Source organism: Hypanus sabinus, chromosome 9, assembly GCF_030144855.1.
Source record: "Hypanus sabinus isolate sHypSab1 chromosome 9, sHypSab1.hap1, whole genome shotgun sequence".
Lineage (NCBI taxonomy): Eukaryota > Metazoa > Chordata > Chondrichthyes > Myliobatiformes > Dasyatidae > Hypanus > Hypanus sabinus.
The window spans coordinates 79528307-79551195 of record NC_082714.1 but is presented as its reverse complement, the minus strand read 5'-3'; the positions used below and the strand labels follow the sequence as shown (position 1 = coordinate 79551195).

Sequence of the window (22889 nt, the reverse complement as noted above, 5' to 3'; positions counted from 1 at the left end):
TGGTTTACATGTTGGGCTGAGATGGATCCACAACTCTGCAGTTTCTGCATGAGATGGAGGGTAGGGTTACAAATGAAATCAGTGACTAGGTTAATCAGCACAAGGGTGGCGCAGGCTACTTGGGTTGGAATGTCCTGTTACCATGCTGTATCTCTAAACTAAATTGTGTTTAAAAATGTCCATTGTAGCGCAGAGTGGTCACAGTGTCGCTATACTGAGCTAGAAGTTTGAGTCATGTGGGTTGGGTCAAGAACCGAATGGTTGGGGGGATGTCACGTGATGACGTAGGATCGAGACGTGGAAATTCAGCTCTCCCGTAAAAAAACTAATAAATTAATGTTTAAGTGAAGAAAAGTTAGTAAATATTTTCTAAAAACTACGTCTAAACTACTTAGGATTTTCCTTAGATATGCCTCCTAAACAGCCAAAGAAGAAAACTACTACTTTGAAGACAGTACAAGCTGGGCCCGCTGCCATGAAGAAGCCTCGGACTCAATGCATCTTACCTCCGGCGATACAGAACAGGAATTGGCGGCAACTTCAACAGTCTCCAAGAAGAAACAACAGGAACTGCGCGTGTGCAATGGAAAGGGCATGTGCAAACACAAGCAATTTGAACTACAAATCCCAGCTACGATTGGAAGTGGAAGTGAAAATGAACCAGAGGTGGATTTGGATTCTCTGGAACATACAGATGAAGATGAGGAGGTAAAAGAAGAACAACAGGAAGAGGTTGGAGGTGGAAGATATTCTGGAGACATAAGAGAAGCTTTGGTGCAAATAATGCATGAATTAAAAGAATTAAAAACATTAAAAATAATAAAAGAAGTTATTAAAATATGAAGACTATGTTTGATAAAATGGTGAAAAAACAGGAGAAATAACGGGAGACACTATTGATAGAGTGAATAAAATGGAAGATAATATTCTTGCCTGGACATCAGAAAGAAAACGACTGTTGGAAAAAATAGACGTGCTTGAAAATTTTAGTAGACAAAATAATATTAAAATTGTTGGTCTTAAAGAAGGGATAGAGGGAGAGAATCCAATAAAATTTTTTCAAAAATGGATCCCGGAAAATTTGGAAATGGAAGAGGGAACCCAGTTGAATGAAATCGAAAGGATCCACAGAGCCTTAAGACCAAAACCTCAACCTGATAAAAACCCACGACCAATCTTGATAAAATGCTTAAGATATCAAGATAAAGAAAGGATCCTGAAGGCAGCTGCCCAATGTGCCAGAAAGAGAAATGAGCCATTGATGATAGAAGGGAAAGCAGTTCTTTTCTGTGAAGGAATTTAATCCAGCGAGAAAAGTTTTATGGGAAAAGGGTTATAAATTTATATTGTGCCAACCGGTAACACTGAAAATTATTTTGGATGATGGAAAAAGAAGATTTTTTATTGATCATCGGGATGCAGAGGAGTTTGCACAAATACTCCCAAATATTCGCTAGACACAGTAAAGATTTAAAAGTGAAACAGATTAAAGATGAAGACGGGGACAGTGAAGTGAATTGATGGACATTAAGGACAGAAGAATATTTAAATATACTTTTAATTATATGATACAGGGGGAGAAAGGTAAAAATTTGAGAAATATTAATCGAGAGTAGTGATATTATTTTTTCTTATATATACTTTTTTCATGTTACGGGGGAGCTGGGGGAACTTCTGATCGATCGCTACGGGATTCACGTGTGTAATCATGGCGTTTGCTATGACCCGCACAACGGAGGGGGGGTAATGTGTTTTTTTTCATTCACAACATTAGCAGGGTTTTTTTTGTTTTTCTTTATAATCTATCTCTCTTTTATCTTTCTTTGCCTGGATGATCGGAGGGGAGACACATAGCAACATGGAGAATTTTAAAATAATTCCCCAAGGTACTATGAGAGTTGAAATATTATGTATTATTATAGACTGGAGTAACCCCGTGAAAAATAATGACTAATTTACTGAATTTTAAAAGTTTTAATGTTAATGGGCTTAATGGACCGGTGAAAAGAAAAAGAATTTTAACATATATTAAGAAAATGAAAATGGATATAGTTTTTACACAAGAAACACATTTAACAGATATAGAACATCAGAAATTAAAGAGAGACTGGGTCCGAAATGTTATAGCAGCTTCATTTAATTCAAAAGTGAGGGGAGTTGCAATTTTGGTCAACAAAACTTTACCAATTAAAATACAAAATGTATTAATTGATTCTGCAGGAAGATATGTAATTATACATCATCAAATTTTTTCAGAACTATGGACGCTTATGAATATTTATGCACTAAATGAAAACGATGTAAAATTTATACAAGAGGCTCTTTTGAATTTGGCTGATGCACACGATAAAATATTAGTAGGTGGAGACTTTAACTTTTGTCTAGACCCAGTTTTGTCCATTAAGCCCATTAACATTAAAACTTTTAAAATTCAGTAAATTAGTCATTATTTTTCACGGGGTTACTCCAGTCTATAATAATACATAATATTATTTATTACTCTGAAGAGATCCTACAGATTGGCAGTTAAAAACAGACCAGGCTTCCAAAACGATTAATGCAGTTAGAACAAGTGTAAATAAAATTACTTATTAACCTTTAGAAATCAATGAAACTTTAAAAAAAATTTTATTCTGAACTGTATCAATCAGAATCACAAAATGATATTGTTGAGATAGAAAGGTTTTTATCACAAATAACTCTCCCAAAATTGAATTCAGAAGAACAGAAGGGATTAGATGTGCCTTTTACATTAAAAGAGATCGAAGAAGCTGTAGGATCTCTTCAGAGTAATAAATCTCCAGGAGAAGATGGTTTTCCGCCTGAATTTTACAAAAAGTTTTAAGATTTATTAATTCCTCCTTTTATGGAGCTAATATACCAAGCGGAAAGAACACATAAACTTCCAGAATCTTTTTCGACAGCTATTCTAATAGTATTGCCAAAAAAAGACAGAGATCTTTTAAAGCCAACATCATATAGACCTATTTCTTTGTTGAACACAGACTATAAAACAATAGCAAAGATTTTATCTAATAGATTATCTAAATACTTACCAAAATTAATACACATGGACCAAACAGGATTTATTAAAAATAGACAATTGGCAGATAATGTAACTCGGTTACTTAGCATAATTCATTTGGCACAAAAGAGGGAAGAAATGAGTGTGGCAGTTGCTTTGGATGCAGAAAAAGCATTTGATAGATTGGAATGGGATTTTTTACTTAAGGTATTGGAAAAATATGGATTAGGAGTATCTTTTATAAAATGGATTAAAACCTTAAATGCTAACCCCAAAGCTAAAGTGGTGACAAATGGCCAAATTTCAACATCATTTCAGTTAACAAGGTCAACTAGACAAGGTTGTCCATTATCACCTGCTTTATTTGTGTTGGCGATAGAACCATTAGCTGAATTAATTAGAACTGACTCAGATATTATGGGTTTCAGAGTTATCAGCAGGAATAGAACTTAATTGCTGATGATGTTTTGTTTTATCTAACCAACCCATTACATTCATTGCGTAAATTATCTTCTAGATTGGAGGAATATGGGAAAATATCAGGGTACAAAATAAAATGGATAGAAGTGAAATTTTACCCCTTACTAAAGGAGATTATAGTCAATGTCGATTAATAACTCAATTTAGATGGCTGATAAATGGTATAAAGTATTTAGGTATAAGAATTGATAATGATATAAAGTATTTATATAAACTAAATTATTTGCCATTATTGAAAAAAATTCAAGAGGATCTTGATAAATGGATGATGTTACCAATAACATTAATAGGTAGAGTCAATGCTGTAAAAATGAATATATTCCCTAGATTACAATATTTATTCCAAACACTACCAATACAATTACCACAGAAGTTTCTTCAAGAGTTAAATAAATGTGTGAGGAAATTCCTTTGGAAAGGTAAGATGTCAAGAATATCGTTGGAAAAATTGGTTACAAAAAGGGTTACATTTACCAAATTTTAAGAATTATTACAAAGCAAATCAACTTAGACTTATTGCATCTTTTTTTGATGAAGATAAACCGGCATGGATTAGAATAGAATTAGATAAAATAGGAGAAAATATACCAGAAGATTTTATATATAAATGGGAATCTAAATGGATACGGGAAAAGAAAGAATCTCCTATATTAAAACATTTGATTGATTTATGGAATAAGATAAATGTTGATGATGAGATAAATAAATCTTTATTAGCAAAGAGACCTTTAATTTAAAATAAACTTATCCTTTTTACAATGGATAATCAACTTTTATATAACTGGTTTCACAAAGGGATTAGATATATAGGAGACTGTTTTGATGGAGGTATATTAATGTCATTTGACTAAAGAATAAATATAAAATATCAAATAACACTCTTTACTGTTATTTCCAATTAAGGGCTTATTTAAGAGATAAACTGGGTCAAACAATGTTATTGCCAAAACCTAATGAAATAGAAACTTTAATTCTTAAAGGAAAAATTTAAAAAATATTTGATTCAAATATTTGATATTTGCATAATTTGATTCAAAAACAGGCAATTAAACAAAGAATTCATAAGTCAAGACAAAAATGGGAAACTGATTTGAATATTAAAATTAATGAAACAAGTTGGTCAAGATTATGTCTCAACAGTATGACAAATACAATAACTGTTCGACTAAGATTAGTACAATATAACTTTTTACATCAAATATATATTACACCACAAAAAATAAATAGATTAAACTCAAATTTAACTGATCAATGTTTTTGATGTAATCAAGAAATTGGTACTTTTTTTACACTCTACTTGGTCTTGTTTTAAAATTCAACCTTTTTGGACAAATTTAAGAGTTTTACTGGAACAAATTATTGGAATACAACTTCCACATAATCGAACATTATTTTTACTAGGCGATATTGAAGGGATAAAATCGAAATCCAAATTGAATAAATATTAGAAAGAATTCATAAAAATTGCATTGGCAGTAGCCAAAAAGGCTTTTGCAATTACTTGGAAATCAGATTCATACTTAAGTTTAGATCATTGGAAGAATGAAATTTTTAGCTGCATTCCACTTGAAAAAATTACTTATAATTTAAGAGATAAATATGAAATATTTCTGAAAATTTGGCACCCTTATTTACAAAAGATAGGATTAAATATATAGGTGCTCCGAAGACAAAATTATTGGTTATCTGGGGAAAGAATTAAATATACATATTAAAGCTATTATGAACTCCATGGAGCATGTGGGGATCTTCCGATATCCAGGTATTCTTACTTTCTTTTTTCTTTCTTTCTTTCTTTTCCCTTTCCTTTTTTTTCCCACAGGGATATGTTTGGGGGGGGAGGGGGGAAGGGTTGACAATTTTTTTTCTTTCTGTAACCTATTTGAAAATTCAATAAAAAATTTTTTTTAAAGAACGGAACGGTAGCTGTTCCTAAATCTGGTGGTGTGGGACTTCATGCTTCTGTACCTCCTGCCTGATGGGAGTTGTGAGAAGATGGCATGGCCTGGAGGTTGGGGATCTTTGTACTGTAGCATGAATCTAATTTTCATTGCATTTATACCCTGAATGATGACAAACTTGAAACCTGCATAGGAAGTAGGGTGGTGGGTGTGTGGTGCAAGCTGCCAGAGGATGGGGCAGATACAAACATGATAGCAATATTTGAGAAGCATTTAGACCAGGGGTTCCTAATCTTTTTTTATGCCATGGGTCAATACCATTAAGCAGAGGTTCTGTGAACCCAGGTTGGGAACTCTTAACCAAATGACCCTACTCAGAAAATTTAAGGAGATGTGTGGGGCAAGTTTTTTTTTAAACAGAGTGTGAGTGCTTGGAATGTGCTGCCGGGGGAGGTGGTTAAGGCAGATATGATAGCATTTAAACAGACACGATAACAGAGACACAATAGTGTGGCATGCTAGTGTAGCGGTTAGCGTGATGCTTTACAGTGGTTTAATCAAGTGGATCTGGTGTTCAATTCCTGCCTATATTCTCCCTGTGACTGTGTGGGTTTCCTCCAGATGCTCCAAATTCCTCCCACATTCCAAAGACTTGCGGGTTAGGATTAGTAAGTTGTGGCATGCTATGTTGGCGCAAGAACAGTGGTGACACTTAAGTGTTTGCTCCCCCCTCCCCCCGTACCTTCTCAGACTGTTGGTCGTTAATGCACTTCACAGTATGTTTTCATATTTTGATGTACAGTACATGTGACAATCTTCCACCCATCAGAGATGTTTATCAGGAGCACTTCATTGTCTTCCCACATGTCACAATTTTTTTGACCCAGTACCATCAGGCAGGAGGTACTGCAGTATTAAGACAAGGGCTTTTAGGATGAGAAATGGAGAAGAAGCCCTCAGGCTGGGAGACAACTGAACTCCCTGCCATCACTCAGTCTCGTCATGCATGAAGCACCAGTAGCGTTATACTGTTTACATTTTAACTAGTGTTGTATATACAGCTTATTATTTGTGGTATTTGTTGTGTTGTGTACTATGTTGTGCACCTTGGTCCAGAGAAACATTGTTGGTGGTGTACGTGTGTATGGTTGAATGACAATAAACTGAACTTGAACTTGGAATTTAAATCTTTAGAATACAGACGTGCAGTTTAAACAGGCATTGTACTTGGAACAGACATTGTGGTCTGTTTCCATGCTGGACTGTACCGTCCTGTCCTGTGTGGTAGCTAAGGGTTCAAGGAGGACTCATCTCCTAACATTTTGTGTCTGGCCCACCCACAGATTCGGAGTGCCAGCCCCTGCGAGCCCAGACAAGGCAGAGGGTGCCGGTGGCCTGGCTGCGCATAAGCAGCTGGATGAACGGATGCCGGTGGAGGTTCCCTACCGGGCACCAACTGAGAAGCTCTTCTACGTGGCACATAAGTGTGGCCCCAGCTGCCTGGCCCGTGCCATGCCAGCCTCCCGAGGCCAGCACCGGGGCAGGAATCCCATGCTGGTGCCCCTGCTATACGACTTCCGCCGCATGACTGCCCGCCGCAAGATCAACCGCAAGATGTCTTTTCATGTGGTGTACAAGGGCCCCTGCGGCCTCAGCCTGCGCAACATGGAGGAGGTGGAGCGCTATCTGGCCGAGACCAATGCCGACTTCCTCTACCTGGAGATGTTCTGCTTTGACCCCTACGTGCTGGTTGACCGGAAGTTCCAGCCGCAGAAGCCCTTCTACTACATTCGGGACATCACCAACGGCAAGGAGGACGTGCCACTCTCCTGTGTCAATGAGATTGACTGCACGCCGCCGCCTCAGGTGGCCTACAGCAAAGAGCGCATCCCTGGTGAGGGGGTCTACATCAATACTGACCCTGACTACCTGGTGGGCTGTGACTGCATGGATGGCTGCAAGGACAGGTAACTGCACTCTTCACCCCCCTCTCTTACCTCCCTTCCCGCTGTCATGGTTCTCTCCTTGTTGGTTCCACCACCATTTCAACCTCACCCACTTCACCTCTCGCTGCCAGTTTCCTCCTCATTGGCTACACTCCCAATCTTCCCTCTTGAAGCTGCAGCTTCTTTTCTCGCTGGTTCCACTCCCCCTCCAAGGGTCATGGAGTTACTCACCAGGACCCTGTTTCCCCCACTGTTCGTAAACTCACAGGGGCCCATGTTTTCTCCCTTTAAACTCACCAGAGTTTGCTGTAAAACTCTCCTACTGTGTAACCCCATTTTAAAATAAATTGAATTAAAAGTGTGGACTATTAAGAACACGCAGCAGTCTGAAAAATCTGCCTGTCCGTCACCACTAACCTGCGGATGCTCAGTTGTTGGAATTTTGCCGTGTCTGAAGAGTTTATCCTGGTCCCCGTTGCCCATCGTGCTCCACCAATTGTCACCACGGTGTCTCCACAGGTCCAAGTGTGCATGTCTGCAGCTCACCATGCAGGCAACAGCTTGTAACCCAGGAGGCCAACTCAACACCAGTGCTGGCTACCAGAACAAGCGGCTGGACGAGTGCTTGCCCACAGGGTAAGTGTCTGAGATGGCGCCTGTCTCTTCCTGCGGATGGGAAGTGAGGGGAAGCGGGAGAGGGACAGAATTGTTCTCGTATCAACCCAGTACAGGTACAGACTGGTCAGTCGCACTGTGGTGTGGGGGAGATTCCATAGTCAATAGAAAAACCTAAATTGAAATAAGAAGGGCGGAATAAAATGTCAGCATTTTGAGATCAACTGTCAGCTTCATTGACACCATTGCAGAAGAATACTAAGGTATACAACACAGAAAATGAGTTGGCTGGTGGGCCAATCCATTTATACAGATCCCCATTTTATTTTCTCCACGTTCCCATCAACTCCCCCCAGATTCTACCCCTCAGGTCAGCGGCCGATAAACCCACCGACCCTGCACGTCATTGGGATGAGAGAGGGAACCAGGGCAACAGGGAGAACGTGCAAACTCCAGACTGCACATGCAGACATAGACACACGCAGATGCGCTCAAAGGCATGCACATGATTGTCAGGATTGAACCTGTGTTTCTGGTATGTAACACTGGGACAACCCTATCTATTCCAGCCTATAAGTGACACCAAACCCTTCCCGCAAGCAACGTCAGGGACTATTAACTGCGTCGGTTCAAGGGCAGTAAATATAGTCCTTGAGGGTATCTATATCCGATGTACAAAATAAATACAAAAAGAATTTGCCTATTAAGCCCTGTACGGTTCCAATGAAGTATTTTGAACAATGTGGCTGAATGAAACATCCCATTGACAATGGTAGTCTTGTTCAACAGACTGAAGTAAGTCAGGACAGTAAAGATTATTCTTCCTGAAACAACACAATAATTTATCTGTTCCTGTACTCAAGTTAGCCGACAAGTTTCCTATACAGCAGCAATACATTATAGAGGTGAGCACAAGAGCAGGCCCTGTGGCCCAACTCCTCAATGCTGACTTCCCAGTCCAGCAAAGAAATCCCATTTACATGCATTTGGTCCATACCCCTCTAGCCCTTCCCTATCCTTGTACCTCCAAATGTCTTTTGAGCGTTGTTAATGTCCTCTGGCAGCTCGTTTTATATACCGACCACTCCCTGTGTGGAAAAAGTTGCCACTCAGGCTCCTATTAAATCTCTCCCCTTGCACCTTAAAGATTCAGGATTCAAGTTTACTTGTTGTGTGTACATCTAAACGTAGTGAAATGTGTTACTTGCGTTAACAACCACCATGCCTGAGGGTATGCTGGGGACAGACACATACTCCGGCACTCAGCTTAAACCTGTGTTCAGTTCCCTTTCCCTTATGATTCTTATACAGACTATAAGACTTCTCTTAGACTTCTGCACTCCAGGGAATAAACCTCCCCTTAAAACTCTGTGTCCTCCAGTCCTGGCAGCATCCTTGTAATTCTCTGCACTCTTTGCAGCTTAACGGTATCTATCCAAACCATGCTGTCAAAACTACACAGTACTCCAAGTGTTGTTTTGTACAATTGCAATACAACATGCCACCTGCTATACTCACTGATGAAAAGGCCAGTCCGTTGTTAGGACTCCGTCACTGGCTCTTCTGGAACATCTTGGAATCGAAAGACCGGGGTTGTTGCTTTACAAGGTGCAGTTCAAGGAGTGGTTCATTGGAATTGTTAGAAAGCATGGGGGAGTGGGATTTGACAGTATAATTTGGGAGGAAAAAGTGGGAAGGACAAGTAGGGGAGGGATGTGGGCAAGAGGGTGGAGGTTTCTACGTCCCCTCCAGAAAGGGCAAAGGAAATTGGGTAAAATGTTAGAGTAGGTTTAAAAGGTAGGCACAATATCATGGGCCATAGGGCCAATATAGTGCTGTACTGTTCTATGTTCAAAAAAACTGTTTGGGATGGGAGAGAGTGAGTCTGGAGTGGTCAGAATGGCCCACACGGGTGCTCCCCACCATGTGAGATCCTGCACTTGACCCCAGTTAACCTCTGTCTCATTCTCTTCCGCCCTCGTTGGCCCAGGATCTACGAGTGCAACAAGAGGTGCAAGTGCAACGTGGGGCTGTGCACCAATCGGCTGGTGCAGCATGGCCTGCAGGTACGGCTGCAGCTCTTCAAGACCCAGAACAAGGGATGGGGCATCCGCTGCCTCGATGACATTGCCAAGGGCTCCTTCGTGTGCATCTATGCAGGTAGGGACATACGCTGCTGCCCTCCCTCCTCTGACAAGGGCAGCCTAGTGCTGTGTAGCATCCATACCCAGCAAGCTGACACACACTGCAGTCACTATAGAGTTGTATTGAAACATGCCATTTGGCCCACACACCTCTAAACCCTCCCTCTCCGTGTACTTGTGCAAATGTCTTTTAAAAGTTGTTACTGTACTTGCCTCAGTCACTTTCCATATTCATTACTGTGCAAAATATTAGGCACATATGCAGTACCTATAAAAGTATTCACTTTTCATGTTTTATTGTTTTACAAGATTGAATCACAGTGGGTGATTTTTGACACTGAATTTGGGTTTTTTGACACTGATCGCCAGAAAAAGACTCTTTCATGCAAAGTAAAAACAGATTTCTACAAAGTGACCTAAATTAATTACAAATATAAAACACAAAATAATTGATGCATAAATATTCACCCCTTTCAAGTCAGTATTTAGTAGCTGCACCTTTAGCAGCAATTACATCTTGAGTCTGTGTGAATAGGTCTCTAGCAGCTTTGCACATCTGGACACTGCAATTTTTCCCCATTCTTCTTTACAAAACTGCTCAAGCTCTGTCAGGTTGCATCTGGATCGTGAGTGAACAGTCCTTTTCAAGTGCAGCTACGAAATCTCAATTGGATTGAGGTCTGGACTTTCGACTTGGCCACGCCAAGACATTAACTTTTATGTTTTTAAGCCATTCCTGTGTAGCTTTGGCTTTATGCTTGGGGTCATTGTTTTGCTGGAAAACAAATGTTCTCCCAAGTCGCAGTGCTCTTGCAGACTGCATCAGGTTTTCCTCCAGGATTTCCCTGTATTTTACTGCATTAATTTTACCCTCTACCTTCACAAGCCTTCCAGGGCCTGCTGCAGTGAAGCATCCCCACAGCGTGATGCAGCCACCACCCTGCTCCATGGTAGGGATGGTGAGTTTTTGATGACGTGCAGTGTTTGGCTTATGCCACACATAGCACTCAATTTTGGTTTAATCAGACCATAGAACCTTCTCTTTACCACTCTCCCATAAAGCTGCGACCTGGGCAACAGCTGTATGCTCAGTCTCTCCCTTCTCAGCCATATAACTCCTCCAGTGTTGTTATGGGCCTCTTAGTGGCTTCCCTCAGCACCGTCACTTAGTTTATGAGGACAGTCTGCCGTAGGCAGACTTACAGGGGGGTGGATGAATATTTATGGAATCACTTATTTTGTGTTTTATATTTGTAATTAATATCACTCTAGAGATTTTAACTTTGACATGAAAGATACTTTTTTTTTCTGTTGATCAGTGTCAAAAAAACCAAATTAAATCCACTCTGATTCAATGCTGTGCGACAATAAAACATGAAAACTTCTGGAGGGGGGTGAATACTTTTTTATAGGCACTGTATATAGCTAAGGTGCCTAAGACATTTGCACAGTACTGTATTTGTCAACGTGGAGCAAAGAGTGAGTTTGTAAATCTGGTGGGAGTAATAGATGTTGGAAATGGCAAAAGGGGCATGGAACAAGTGGCAGAGAAAGCATGCTGGGGTGGGGGTGGTGCTGGTGCAGACTCACCCAGCCCTGAGACACCAGCAAGGTCATTTGATTCCAAATAAGTGGTTTATTGGTCATTACAGAATGTCTCTCTGGTGCTTTCTGCTCCCTTCCCTCTCTCTTTCCCTTTTCCTAACCATGATTCCACTCTCCCTGTCCCCTTCCCACTCTCAGTTCACAATAGAGACCCATATCTTAATCAGGTTTATCATCACTCACACATTTCATGAAATTTGTCGTCTTTTTGTGGCAGCAGTAAATGCAAAACATAAAATTAGCAGAGTACTGTGCAAGTCTTAGGCACCATAACTATGTATATGTGCCTAAGACTTTTGCACAGTACTGTACATACCAATCCCTGTGTGTCTGTCTCTGTCAGGTGTGTGCACTTTGCTCCTCAAGTTTCTATTAAATATTTCCCCCCTTAAACCTGTGCCCTCCAGTAACACACACAAAATGCTGGAGGAACTCAACAGGTCAGGCAACATCTTTGGAGCAAAATAAACAGTCAACATTTATTTCACCTCCCACACATTGTGGAGGGGAAATTTACGGCAGCCAATTAACCCGTGTGTCATTGGGATGTGGGAGGAAATCAAAGCACCTGGGGAGACCATAATGGTCAGAGGGAGAATGTGCAAACTCCACACACTTATGAACACACACCTGCACAAATGCACTGAACATGCCAGACAGAGGGCAGGTTAAACCCAGGTCTTTGCTGTGAGACAGCAGCTCTACCCACTGCAGTCACTGGCTACTGGCACACACACTCATGCACAGCCACAGACACTCATTCATTCTCTTGCTCTCTCTCATTCTCTTGCTCGCTCACTCTCTCACACTCACTCACTCTCTCTCTCACACTCACTCACTCTCTCTCTCACACTCACTCACTCTCTCTCTCACACTCACTCACTCTCTCTCTCACACTCACTCACTCTCTCTCTCACACTCACTCACTCTCTCTCTCACACTCACTCTCTCACACTCACTCTCTCACACTCACTCTCTCACACACTCTCTCTCTCACACTCTCTCACACTCACACACTCTCTCCACACACTCACTCTCACACACACTCTCACGCTATCACAAACTCACACTATCACAAACTCACACTCTCACTCACTCTCTCATATATTCTCTCTCACACATTCTCTCTCACACTCTCGCACTCTCACACACTCTCACTCTCACTCTCTCTCACTCTCTCTCACACTCACACACTCACTCTCTCTTACTCTCTCTTACTCTCTCACCCTCTCTCGCACCCTCTCTCGCACCCTCTCTCGCACCCTCTCTCGCACCCTCTCTCGCACCCTCTCTCGCACCCTCTCTCGCACCCTCTCACGCACCCTCTCACGCACCCTCTCACGCACCCTCTCACGCACTCTCTCACGCACTCTCTCACGCACTCTCTCACGCACTCTCTCACGCACTCTCTCTCTCTCTCACTCTCTCTCTCACACTCTCTCACACTCTCTCACACTCTCTCACACTCTCTCACACACTCACTCACTCACTCACACTCTCTCACACACTCACTCACTCACTCACTCACACTCACTTGCTCTCTCACTCTCTCTCACCCTCACTCTCACACACACACACACACACACACACACACGTCAGGTTCATTTTGTGGTCTCTGGCATTGTGAGGCTGAGACAGCGGCTCCAACCACTGCATCACTGGCCAGTAAGGGTCTCAAACAGCAGCTTTAGCGTTATGGGCTGCTGTCCAGCCATCTGAGCTACCAGTCCCCCGGGAGACTTGAATGCATGTTTCTGGTTGTGAGACATGTTGAGTGGGGAGTAGCAGATGAGGAGTGGACAGTGAGTGACATTCTCATTTGCTGTGCTGGCTGTTGTTGAACGGTTGGACTCCGCACTCTCTCAGGGGAGTGGACAGTGACATTTCCAATTGCTGTGCTGGCTGTTGTTGAACGGTTGCACTCCCCACTCTCTTGGGAGGATTGAGAGGAAAGTTCTATACTGTTGTGCTGTTTGCAACAGCCCCATGTCTTGTGACTGCTCTGTTGATGGAAGCTCTATTGGAACCGGGGTGGTGAAAGCAAATGCGGGAGGTCACAAGCAGGTGACGGGGCAAGAAGCTTCAGAGTTGTCACAAAGAAGATCACAGGATCCCTAATGGCAATGAGTCCACGAAAGCCAGGCTGAGCTGGTTGTGTAGTAATTCTGCAGGTGTTGAGGGAAGTCAGAGTCAGAACATTAGAATCAAGTTTATTATCATTAATTTTTTTCTGTAATACATAAAAATACTGTTGAGTTCCAATAAGAAATATTTTTTAAAAACAAGTAGTGCAAAGAGAAAGCAATATCACATGAGAAACGTGGAGAAGTAGGTGGGGGACAGGCTGAACTCCTGAAGTTGGGACTAACTGCGCGGGGACTGTGGTCTGCATGTATTCAATGGTTTGAAAGGCCTGAATCCGTGTTGTATTGCTCTGTGACTCAGCACATCATAGGAACAGGCTCCTTGGCCCATGAAGTCTGTGCTGAACTCGAGGCCAAATTAAGCCAAGTCTGCCTGCATGTGAGCCATACCCCTCCATTACCTCCATATTCATTTTGATCTAAATCCTCCTAAACCCCACCATCATATCTGCTTTCACTACCATCCCTGGTGGCACCCTCTGTTTTCAAAAAATAAAATCTTGCTCTGCACATTTCTGAGGCCCTCCGTTGGTTGGCATTGTAATCGATATGCAAACTAGTATGCAGGCCGAGGCAGAATGGTATGGAGAGCCAGCAGGCTGCCCTCTCCGTGCAGCTGATCAGCGGGAGGCAGTACGGTTTGGGACCAGCAGCATCACAGGACAGCATCCAGCTCCAGATTTTTTCCTCAGGGTCTCAGGCCACTCCCAATGCCTTCCCTGTGAGTGGGATAGCTGCATGGCAGTGGAGGTTTGAGACCACAGTTTTCCAGCCATGGCTTATGAGCTGCCACTGCCCAGAGCACACATCTCTAAAGTTTATAGAATTATGATACGAGCCGCAACTGCCCAGGGCACACATCTCTAAAGTTTATAAAATTATGAAGTTCATCATTAAGGTGGATAGGCACAGTCTTTTCTCCATGGTAGGGGAGTCTGAAGTTTGAGGGCATTGGTTTCAGATGAGAGGGGACTCAAGGACACTTTGCACACAGAGGATGATGGGTACATGCCGAGTTGCCAGAGACAGGTGTAATTACACTGTTTAAAAGACATGGATTGAAAGGGCCAATCACAGACAAATGAAGCTAGCTCAGGAAGGCATTGCAGTTAGTCTAGATGAGTTGGGTCGAAAGACCTGTTTCTCTGTTCTGACATCTCATTCAAACTTTTCCCCCTCTTGCCTTAAATCTATACCCTCATTTTTACCATAGGGGATAAATTCTGACTCTCTACCCTGTCTAGGGGTGTTAACTTTATAAACTTATGTCAGGTGCACCACTCCAGAGAAAACAACCCAACTTTGTCCAGTCTTTCCTTACAGCTCTATTCCAGCTAAGTCCTGAAACCTCTTCAGTACCCACTCCAAAGCCTACACCTCCTTCCTGTAAAGGAGTGATTGGAACTGCACACAATACTCCAAGTGTGACCTAATCAAAGTTCTATACAGCCACAACTCTTACTCCTGATAGCTTGACCAATGTAGGCAAGCATGCCATATACCTTCTTTACCACCGTCTACTGAGTGGTCACTTTCAGGAAGCTATGGACGATCTCCGAGGTCCTTCGGTACACCAATGCTCTACTACTCACTGAGAACCTTCCTTTTCCTTTTGATCTCCCACTTCTCACAACATGTCTGCCAGTTCTCCGCTCATGTCTCACTGATCTATATTCGGCTGTATACTTTGACAAACTTTGCAGTGTCCGCGGCCCTACCTGAGGTTTCTTGCACTGCACGGAGACCACAAGAAATGAACTAATGGATTTCAAGCAAACACAAGGAAATCTGCAGATGCTGGAAATTCAAGCAACACAAACAAAATGCTGATGGAACACAGCAGGACAGGCACCATCTATAGGGAGAAGCACTTCCGACGTTTCGGGCCAAGACCCTTCGTCAGGACTAACTGAAAGGAAAATTAGTAAGAGAGTTGAAAGTAGGAGGGGGAGGGGAAAATGCGAAATGATAGGAGAAGACTGGAGGGGGTGGAGTGAAGCTGAGAGCACACACTCTCAGAGCACAGGAGAAGCCACACTCAGGTTGAAGGAACAACACCTTATATACCAGATGGGTAACCTCCAACCTGATGGCATGAACATTGATTTCTCTAACTTCGGTTAATGCCCCTCCTCCCCTTCTTACCCCAATCCTTTATTTACTTACTTACTTACTTATTATTTTTCCCCTTTTTTTTCTCTCTCTGTCCCTCTCACAATCACTCCTTGCCTATTCTCCATCTCCCTCTGGTGCTCTCCCCCTTTCTTTCTCCCGAGGCCTCCTGTCCCATGATCCTTTCCCTTCGCCAGCTCTGCATCCCTTTTGCCAATCACCTTTCCGGCTCTTAGCTTCACCCCTCCCCCTCCGGTCTCCTGACGAAGGGTCTTAGCCCGAAACATCGTCAGTGCTTCTCCCTATAGATGCTGCCTGGCCTGCTGCGTTCCACCAGCATTTCGTGTGTGTTGCTATAATGGATTTGAAGTACATTTAGTACTTTGACAGCATGAAGTGATGAGAAATGGCGATGCAAATTTAAACAAAACAATGCCACTCACAATACTCCAGTTCAAACTAATGTGCATTTGATTCCCACTCGAGCATTATCCAGGCTGGTGCTCCCAGGGCCAAGTTTAGAGACAAATGGCCAAATGCAGTGGTCAGTCAAGAGTTATCCTCTCACCCTGATGGCAGGCAGGATTCCCTTAGTACTGCACGTCAGCCTGAGTTTGAGCTGTTCTGGAGTGGGATCTGTAGCTACTAACCATTGAAGGCAGGGTGAAGACACTGACACAAAGCAGACCCCTTACTCTTGACAGATATGGCCCAGACTCTGACATAGACAAGGGAGCAGACACGTAGGGGCCGCCACTCTGAAACAGACGAGGGTGCCACCGCTGTGGTGCGGAAGAGGGTTTAGACACGCTGACCCGAGGGCAAACATTCCAACATAGACGAGGGTTCAGACACTCTCACCTGGGTGCAGATGCTCTACCAGTTCTCCACCTACCTCTCAAACTAATCTATATCTGGATGTATCCTTTGACAACATTGCGAAGTCCACAGCCCCACCAAAGGTCAGTGCCTGCGGTTTATCATGCTGCACAGAGTCACAGGAGTTGAACCAGTGCTGATCAGGTATGGTTAGTACTTTGACAGGAAGCTGGATGAGAAGTAGCAATGCAAATTTAAACAAAACGTTGGCTGGTCCCATTCCTCCACACCACGCCTTTGGGTAATGCCACTCTCAACACCCCAGCTCAAACAAAATGCGAATCTGAAATGCACTCAAGTATTATCCGGACTGGCACTCCCTGGGCCAGGACAGTGACAGACCAATGTGGGAACCCTTGGTCAGTATGGATGAGTTGGACTGAAGAGCCTGTATCACTGCTGTTTAACTGACCAAGGTGTAACTGCAAACTAGAGGCTCTATGTTTAAGCTGAGAGGGCAAAATTTAAAAGGGACCCTTGGAAAAATGAGGAATGACTTCTTCACCCAAAGGGTGGTATGTATATGGGACAAACTGCTAAAGGAAGTAGTTGAGACAGGTACATTAACAACATTTAAAAGGCATTTGGTTAGGAAGAACCCACTGGCTCACCAGATTGAGGAGCAATGCCAACAATACTGATACACACGAGGGTGTAGACTCTCTGACGCAGACTCCTCGACCCGGGCACCGTCTCTGACGCAGACGCCTCCACCCGGGCACAGACCCTCTGACGCAGGCACCTCAACTCAGGCACAGACTCTCTGACGCAGACTCCTCGACCCGGGCACAGACTCTCTGACGCAAACTCCTCGACCCAGGCACAGACTCTCTGACGCAGACGCCTCGACCCGGGCACAGACTCTCTGACACAGACTCCTCGACCCGGGCACAAACTCTCTGACGCAGACTCCTCGACCCGGGCACAGACTCTGACGCAAACTCCTCGACCCAGGCACAGACTCTCTGACGCAAACTCCTCGACCCAGGCACAGACTCTCTGACGCAGACGCCTCCACCCGGGCACCGTCTCTGACGCAGACTCCTCGACCTGGGCACATACTCTTTGACAGGGGCACCTTGACTCGGGCACAGACTTTCTGACACGGGCATCTCGACTCGGGCACAGACTTTCTGACATGGGCATCTCGACCCACATGTAAATGCTCTGACTCAGACAAGGGCGCAAAGGCTCTGACAGACACCCTGACCCAGGTGCAGATGTTCTGAAACAGATGAGATAGTCACACAGGAATAGACACACTGACACAGACAAATGTGTATGCACTCTGATGGGCACCCTGACCCAGGTACAGTCGTAGGAACAGATCAAGTACAGTCACACAGGAATGGACACGCTGACACAGACGAGGGTGTAGATGCTCTGACAAGTGCCTTGACCCAGGTACAGTCACACAGGAACGGACATGCTGACACAGACGAGGGTGTAGACGCTCTGACAAGTGCCTTGACCCAGGTGCAGTCACACAGGAAAGGATACACTGACACAGACGAGGGTGTAGACACTCAGGCACCTTGACCTGGGTACAGTCACACAGGAACTGATACAGAGAAACATTGAACTTCACGGACCCTGATGTGGACCTAGTGAGACAAGGAGATAGGCAGACAGACTCTCCTCCATACCCACCCCTGCACAGCCTTAACTCTCTGACGTAGACAATCTGACATTGGCACAGACATTCTGACACTTTCCTCCCCCACTCTTCTCCCATGACCAGGCAAGATCCTGACGGACGATTTTGCAGACAAGGAGGGCCTGGAGATGGGCGACGAGTACTTTGCCAACCTGGACCACATCGAGAGCGTGGAGAAATACAAGGAAGGCTACGAGAGCGATGCCAAGTGCTCATCAGACAGCAGCGGCGTGGACCTGAAGGAGGAGCATGAGCACACAGGCAGCGAGGCAGAGGATTCCAGCTCGGACAGCTCCGACCAGAACTTCGGTGGCACGGACGACGCCTACGTGCCCGGCTCTGTGTGGCGGAGTTATGTGACCCGTACCCGGAGCCGGGAGCAGAAGGAGAACGGTTCTGAGGCCGGACCACCCCGCCAGGAAGACGCTGGCTCCTGCAAGCTCCCCATCACTGAGGAGACTGCCAAGAACAAAGTGGCCTCCTGGCTCAGCGCCCTGCGGGTTGAGGAGGCTGACTCTGACAGCCGGTCATCGTCTAGGGCAGCGGAGGCTGGTGGGCCCGAGACCAAGCCTCCCAAGGAGGAGGAGGGGGAGAGGGAGGCAGAGGGTGAGAAACCAGCTGTCCCTCCCCTCAAGACGGAGGCAACCCTGAAGGAGGAGCCCAAGCCATGCGAGGGCATAGCAGATGTCAAACCGGTCAGCAAGCAGGAGACAGAGAAGAAGGAGGCCAAAGTGGAGAGCCAAGATGGCATTGGCATTAAGGTGGGAGGTAGGGGCAGGAGGGAAGGGAGAGGAGGGGTGAAGCGGTGGGGAGAGAAGGGGGAAAGGAAGGGAGGTTCCTGGAGTAGAAATGAGGGTGACGTCTGTTGGAGAAAGGGGATGTGAGAGCTCACTTGAGGTGGGAGGGATTTGCTGGAACAGAGGGCAAAGGGATATGCAGGAGTTTGTCATGGAAAGCACACAAAGGGGGCTGTCGGAGAGGGAGGGGTGCGTAAGGAAAGGAAACAGGTTTGGGGTGAGAGGTATGTGCATGGGGAAATGAAATGGGAGGGTGTATATGGGGGAGGACGGGTGATGGAGGAGGGTTGAGTAGGGGAAGGGAGTGGGAAGGGTTTGTCACGGAGGGAATGGAAGGGGGTTGTTGGGGAGAGGTTGTAGGGGAAGGGAATGGGAGGGGTTGTGGAGGGTGGGGTGTTTAGGGGAAGGGAATGGGAGGGGGTTGTCAGGGAGTGGTGGGAATTGAACTGGAACATTGGCACTGTAATGGCATTATAATACAGCTACACTGCAGTGTTGCCCTTAAAACTCAGTGGATGTCAGGAGTGGGATTCAAATCTACGAACCCAAATGCAGACCAGAATACCTGCTTTTCTACTGAGGGAATGTAATCCTTGCGTCTGGTGCTTTAGGCCACTTGGCCACCCTAGCAGCTCCTAAATATGGGAACAGCATCAGCGCTCCCCTCCTCTGATTAAAGATAATCCAAAGAACTCTACAGGGACCCAGCAGTTTCTTCCCTTCCTTCCTGTAACACCCTGGAATAGATTTCATCAGGCCCTGGGGATTTGTCCACCTTCACGTGTGTCTTCCTGATACATGTATCAGGACATGCCTCTTTTTGCTCTCTTTTGTGCTGTTTATTTATAAGATATATATAATTAATGGATAGTGCATTTTATGTCTTGCACTGCTGCCACAAAAGCAAAACAAATTTCTCGACATATGTTAGTAATAATAATTTTGTTTCTGATCCTGATCCCTCCACCTTTCTCCCTGGAGAATACCGATCCTGACACCAAGCAAACGCATCCCTTTAGGTCCCACTCTTTCCCTAGCCTTGTTTGCTTGCTTTTAATAAAGGGTTTCAGAATTCTTTTGTTTATTTTATTTAGAGATGCAGCACGGTAACAGGCTCTTCTGGCCCAACAAGCCCCGCGTCACCCAATTACGCGTGACCAAGCCATGCAACCAATATCTTACTAACCCGAACGTCTTTGGAAAGTGGGAGGAAACCTGCATGGACAGTGGCGGAAAGCGACCCCAATTGCTGCCACTGTAATGGTGTTTTGCTAACTTACTGTGCCACCCCCATCCCTCCAAACTCTCTTCAATTATGTTGACCAGGACCATTTCTAGTCTACTTTTTTCCCTCCTAACTACTTTCTTAACATCTCTCCTTTATCCTCTAATAAACTTCACTCTTTACCAATTTCCCATACCTGACATACACTACTTTTCTCTGACTAAGAGTATCAAGCTTCCTCCTAAGCCAAGGTTCTCCAGTTTTGAGCAACACACGCAAACCTCCGGAGGAATTCAGCAGGTCTGGCTGCTTCTATGGAGGGGGATGAACAGTCCTAGTTTTGGGCCAAGATCTGATGATCAGTCCTGCTGAAGGGTCTTAGCCTAAAATGTTGACAGTTTATTCCTCTCCATTTATTCCTCCAGCATTTGTGTTTGTAATTCATAGCAAATTTCCAAATGCTTTGTCTATTGGCAATAGAGGGAGTGGAATAAATTAATTCCCCTCCCCGTACATGCAGATCAGGCAGCATCTATTGTCGTGTTCCTTTTCACGCCTTGGGGTGCATCAGGCAGAATTTTTTTTTGCCATTTCCATAGCATTTGACTGTTTTTAAGAGGCCGAGTTGCTAGCTTGACACTCAAGGAGCCAGCCGTTTTTGAACTCAGTACCAGTCGCCTCAAAGTCTGGTGCTGATGCCATTACACCAGCAGCCAGCTATTAGGAAGGATCAATGAAGGGTAATGAAATGTGGATATTTCAGGACCCTTCACTAATCTTACCATTTTGCCCTTCTAGGGTCATGCTGACCCTAAACTTTAGTTTGCTTTTAAACACCTCCCACTTTTCAGATATTTTTCCCTCTTGCAGCTTCTCCGTTAGGTCCTGTCTTGTACTATTGAAGTCTGTCCTCACCCAGTTTAATCCTTAACCCCAACTTTTTCTGTGACTATCTTCGAGCTTGCTATATTATGGTTATTGATTGTAAAAGGTTTCCTCCACAGAAACTTACACCCATTCGCTGATTCATTCCTTAAAATAAGCTTAAGTGCAGCTCTCTCCCCGGTAAGACTCTTGACATACTGCTTTTAACCCTTCCTGAAGGCCTTTAATAAATTCCACCTCCTTGGTTTAAGGAAATTCCCAGTCAATATTGAGGAAGTTAAAAACACCCACTGTTATGACCCTATATGCTTTTTGTCTGCATAGTTGTTCTTCTGACAATTCAGAGATTTATAGTCTAATCCATCAAAGGAATCAGATTAAAGATTATTAGTATTATTTGTCACATGTACATGGAAACGTACAGTGAAATGCATTGTTCGTGTAAACGACCAACACATTCCACGCATTGTGCCGGGGCAGCCTGCAAGTGTCACCATGCTTCTGGTACCTCCATAGCATGACCACAACGTCCTAACACCTACCTTAGCAGCTTTGGAATGTGGGAGGAAACCGGAGACCCTGGAGGATACCTGTGCAGTCACAGGGAGTATCAGACAGCATCAGGAACTGAACCCCATCCTTATACCTGGCTCTATAAAGTGTTGCACTATGCTACTGTGCCACACTTACTCCTTTCTAAATTCTACTGTATTGTTAAATTTCCCAATTTCTTCTTAATATTTTTCTCCCTCTCATTCCATGTGGGTTGATGGGTTAAATGGTTCAATTGTGTGGCTGGGCAGAGTTGCTGGAATTGCAGGGAGGGTACATTTGGATTGGACTCTGGGCTGAAGAGCCTGTTGTGCACTGTATCCTCCTGACTGTAAATTGCCCTTTTAAAAACTGAGAATCTGTGTACCCTGTCAATGTGTGTCTAAGGAGTACTGCTTGGCGTATAGTGTCAGTTCTGGTTGCCTCATTGTAGGAAGGGTGTGGAAACTTAGGGTGCTGCCTGAGTTAGAGAGCATGACTTATGAGGAAAGGTGGGCAGGCTAGGGCTTTTCTCTTTCAAGTGAAGGAGGATGAGAGGTAACTTGATTGAGGTGTATAAAGGTGATAAGAGATATAGACAGTGGACAGCCAGCACCCTTTTTCTCAGGGCGGAAATGACTAATATGAGAGGGCATCATTTTAGGTTGATTGGATGAAACTATAGGCAGGATGTTAGAGGTTTTTTTTTTACACAGAGAGTCGTAGGTGCGTGGAACATGCTGCCAAGGATGGTGGTAGAAGAGATAGATAAATATATTAGAGATAGGTAAGAAGCACGAGGCTAATACAAGAGGGCTTATTCTTAAGGTGACTGGATGAAAGTGTAGGGAGGGTGTCAGAGGTAGGTTTTTTACTCAGCAAATGCTGGGGTTGCCAGGGGTGGTAGTAAAGGAGGATACATTAAGGCAGGGCTTTCCAACCA

The 22889-nt window shown here is 44.2% G+C and overlaps 1 protein-coding gene across 2 annotated transcripts in view; it reads left to right on the top strand.

Annotated features, from left to right (window-relative positions):
• Window positions 1-22889, top strand: part of setdb1b (SET domain bifurcated histone lysine methyltransferase 1b) — a 115548-nt gene that overhangs the window by 56811 nt on the left and 35848 nt on the right. The window contains exons 13-16 of one of the 2 annotated variants that reach the window (XM_059979973.1): window positions 6750-7373; window positions 7872-7988; window positions 9958-10127; window positions 18593-19269. In XM_059979973.1, coding sequence (XP_059835956.1) covers window positions 6750-7373; window positions 7872-7988; window positions 9958-10127; window positions 18593-19269 — 1588 coding nt within the window. The remainder of the gene's footprint in view (window positions 1-6749; window positions 7374-7871; window positions 7989-9957; window positions 10128-18592; window positions 19270-22889) is intronic. The other variant, XM_059979974.1, reaches the window with a different exon arrangement.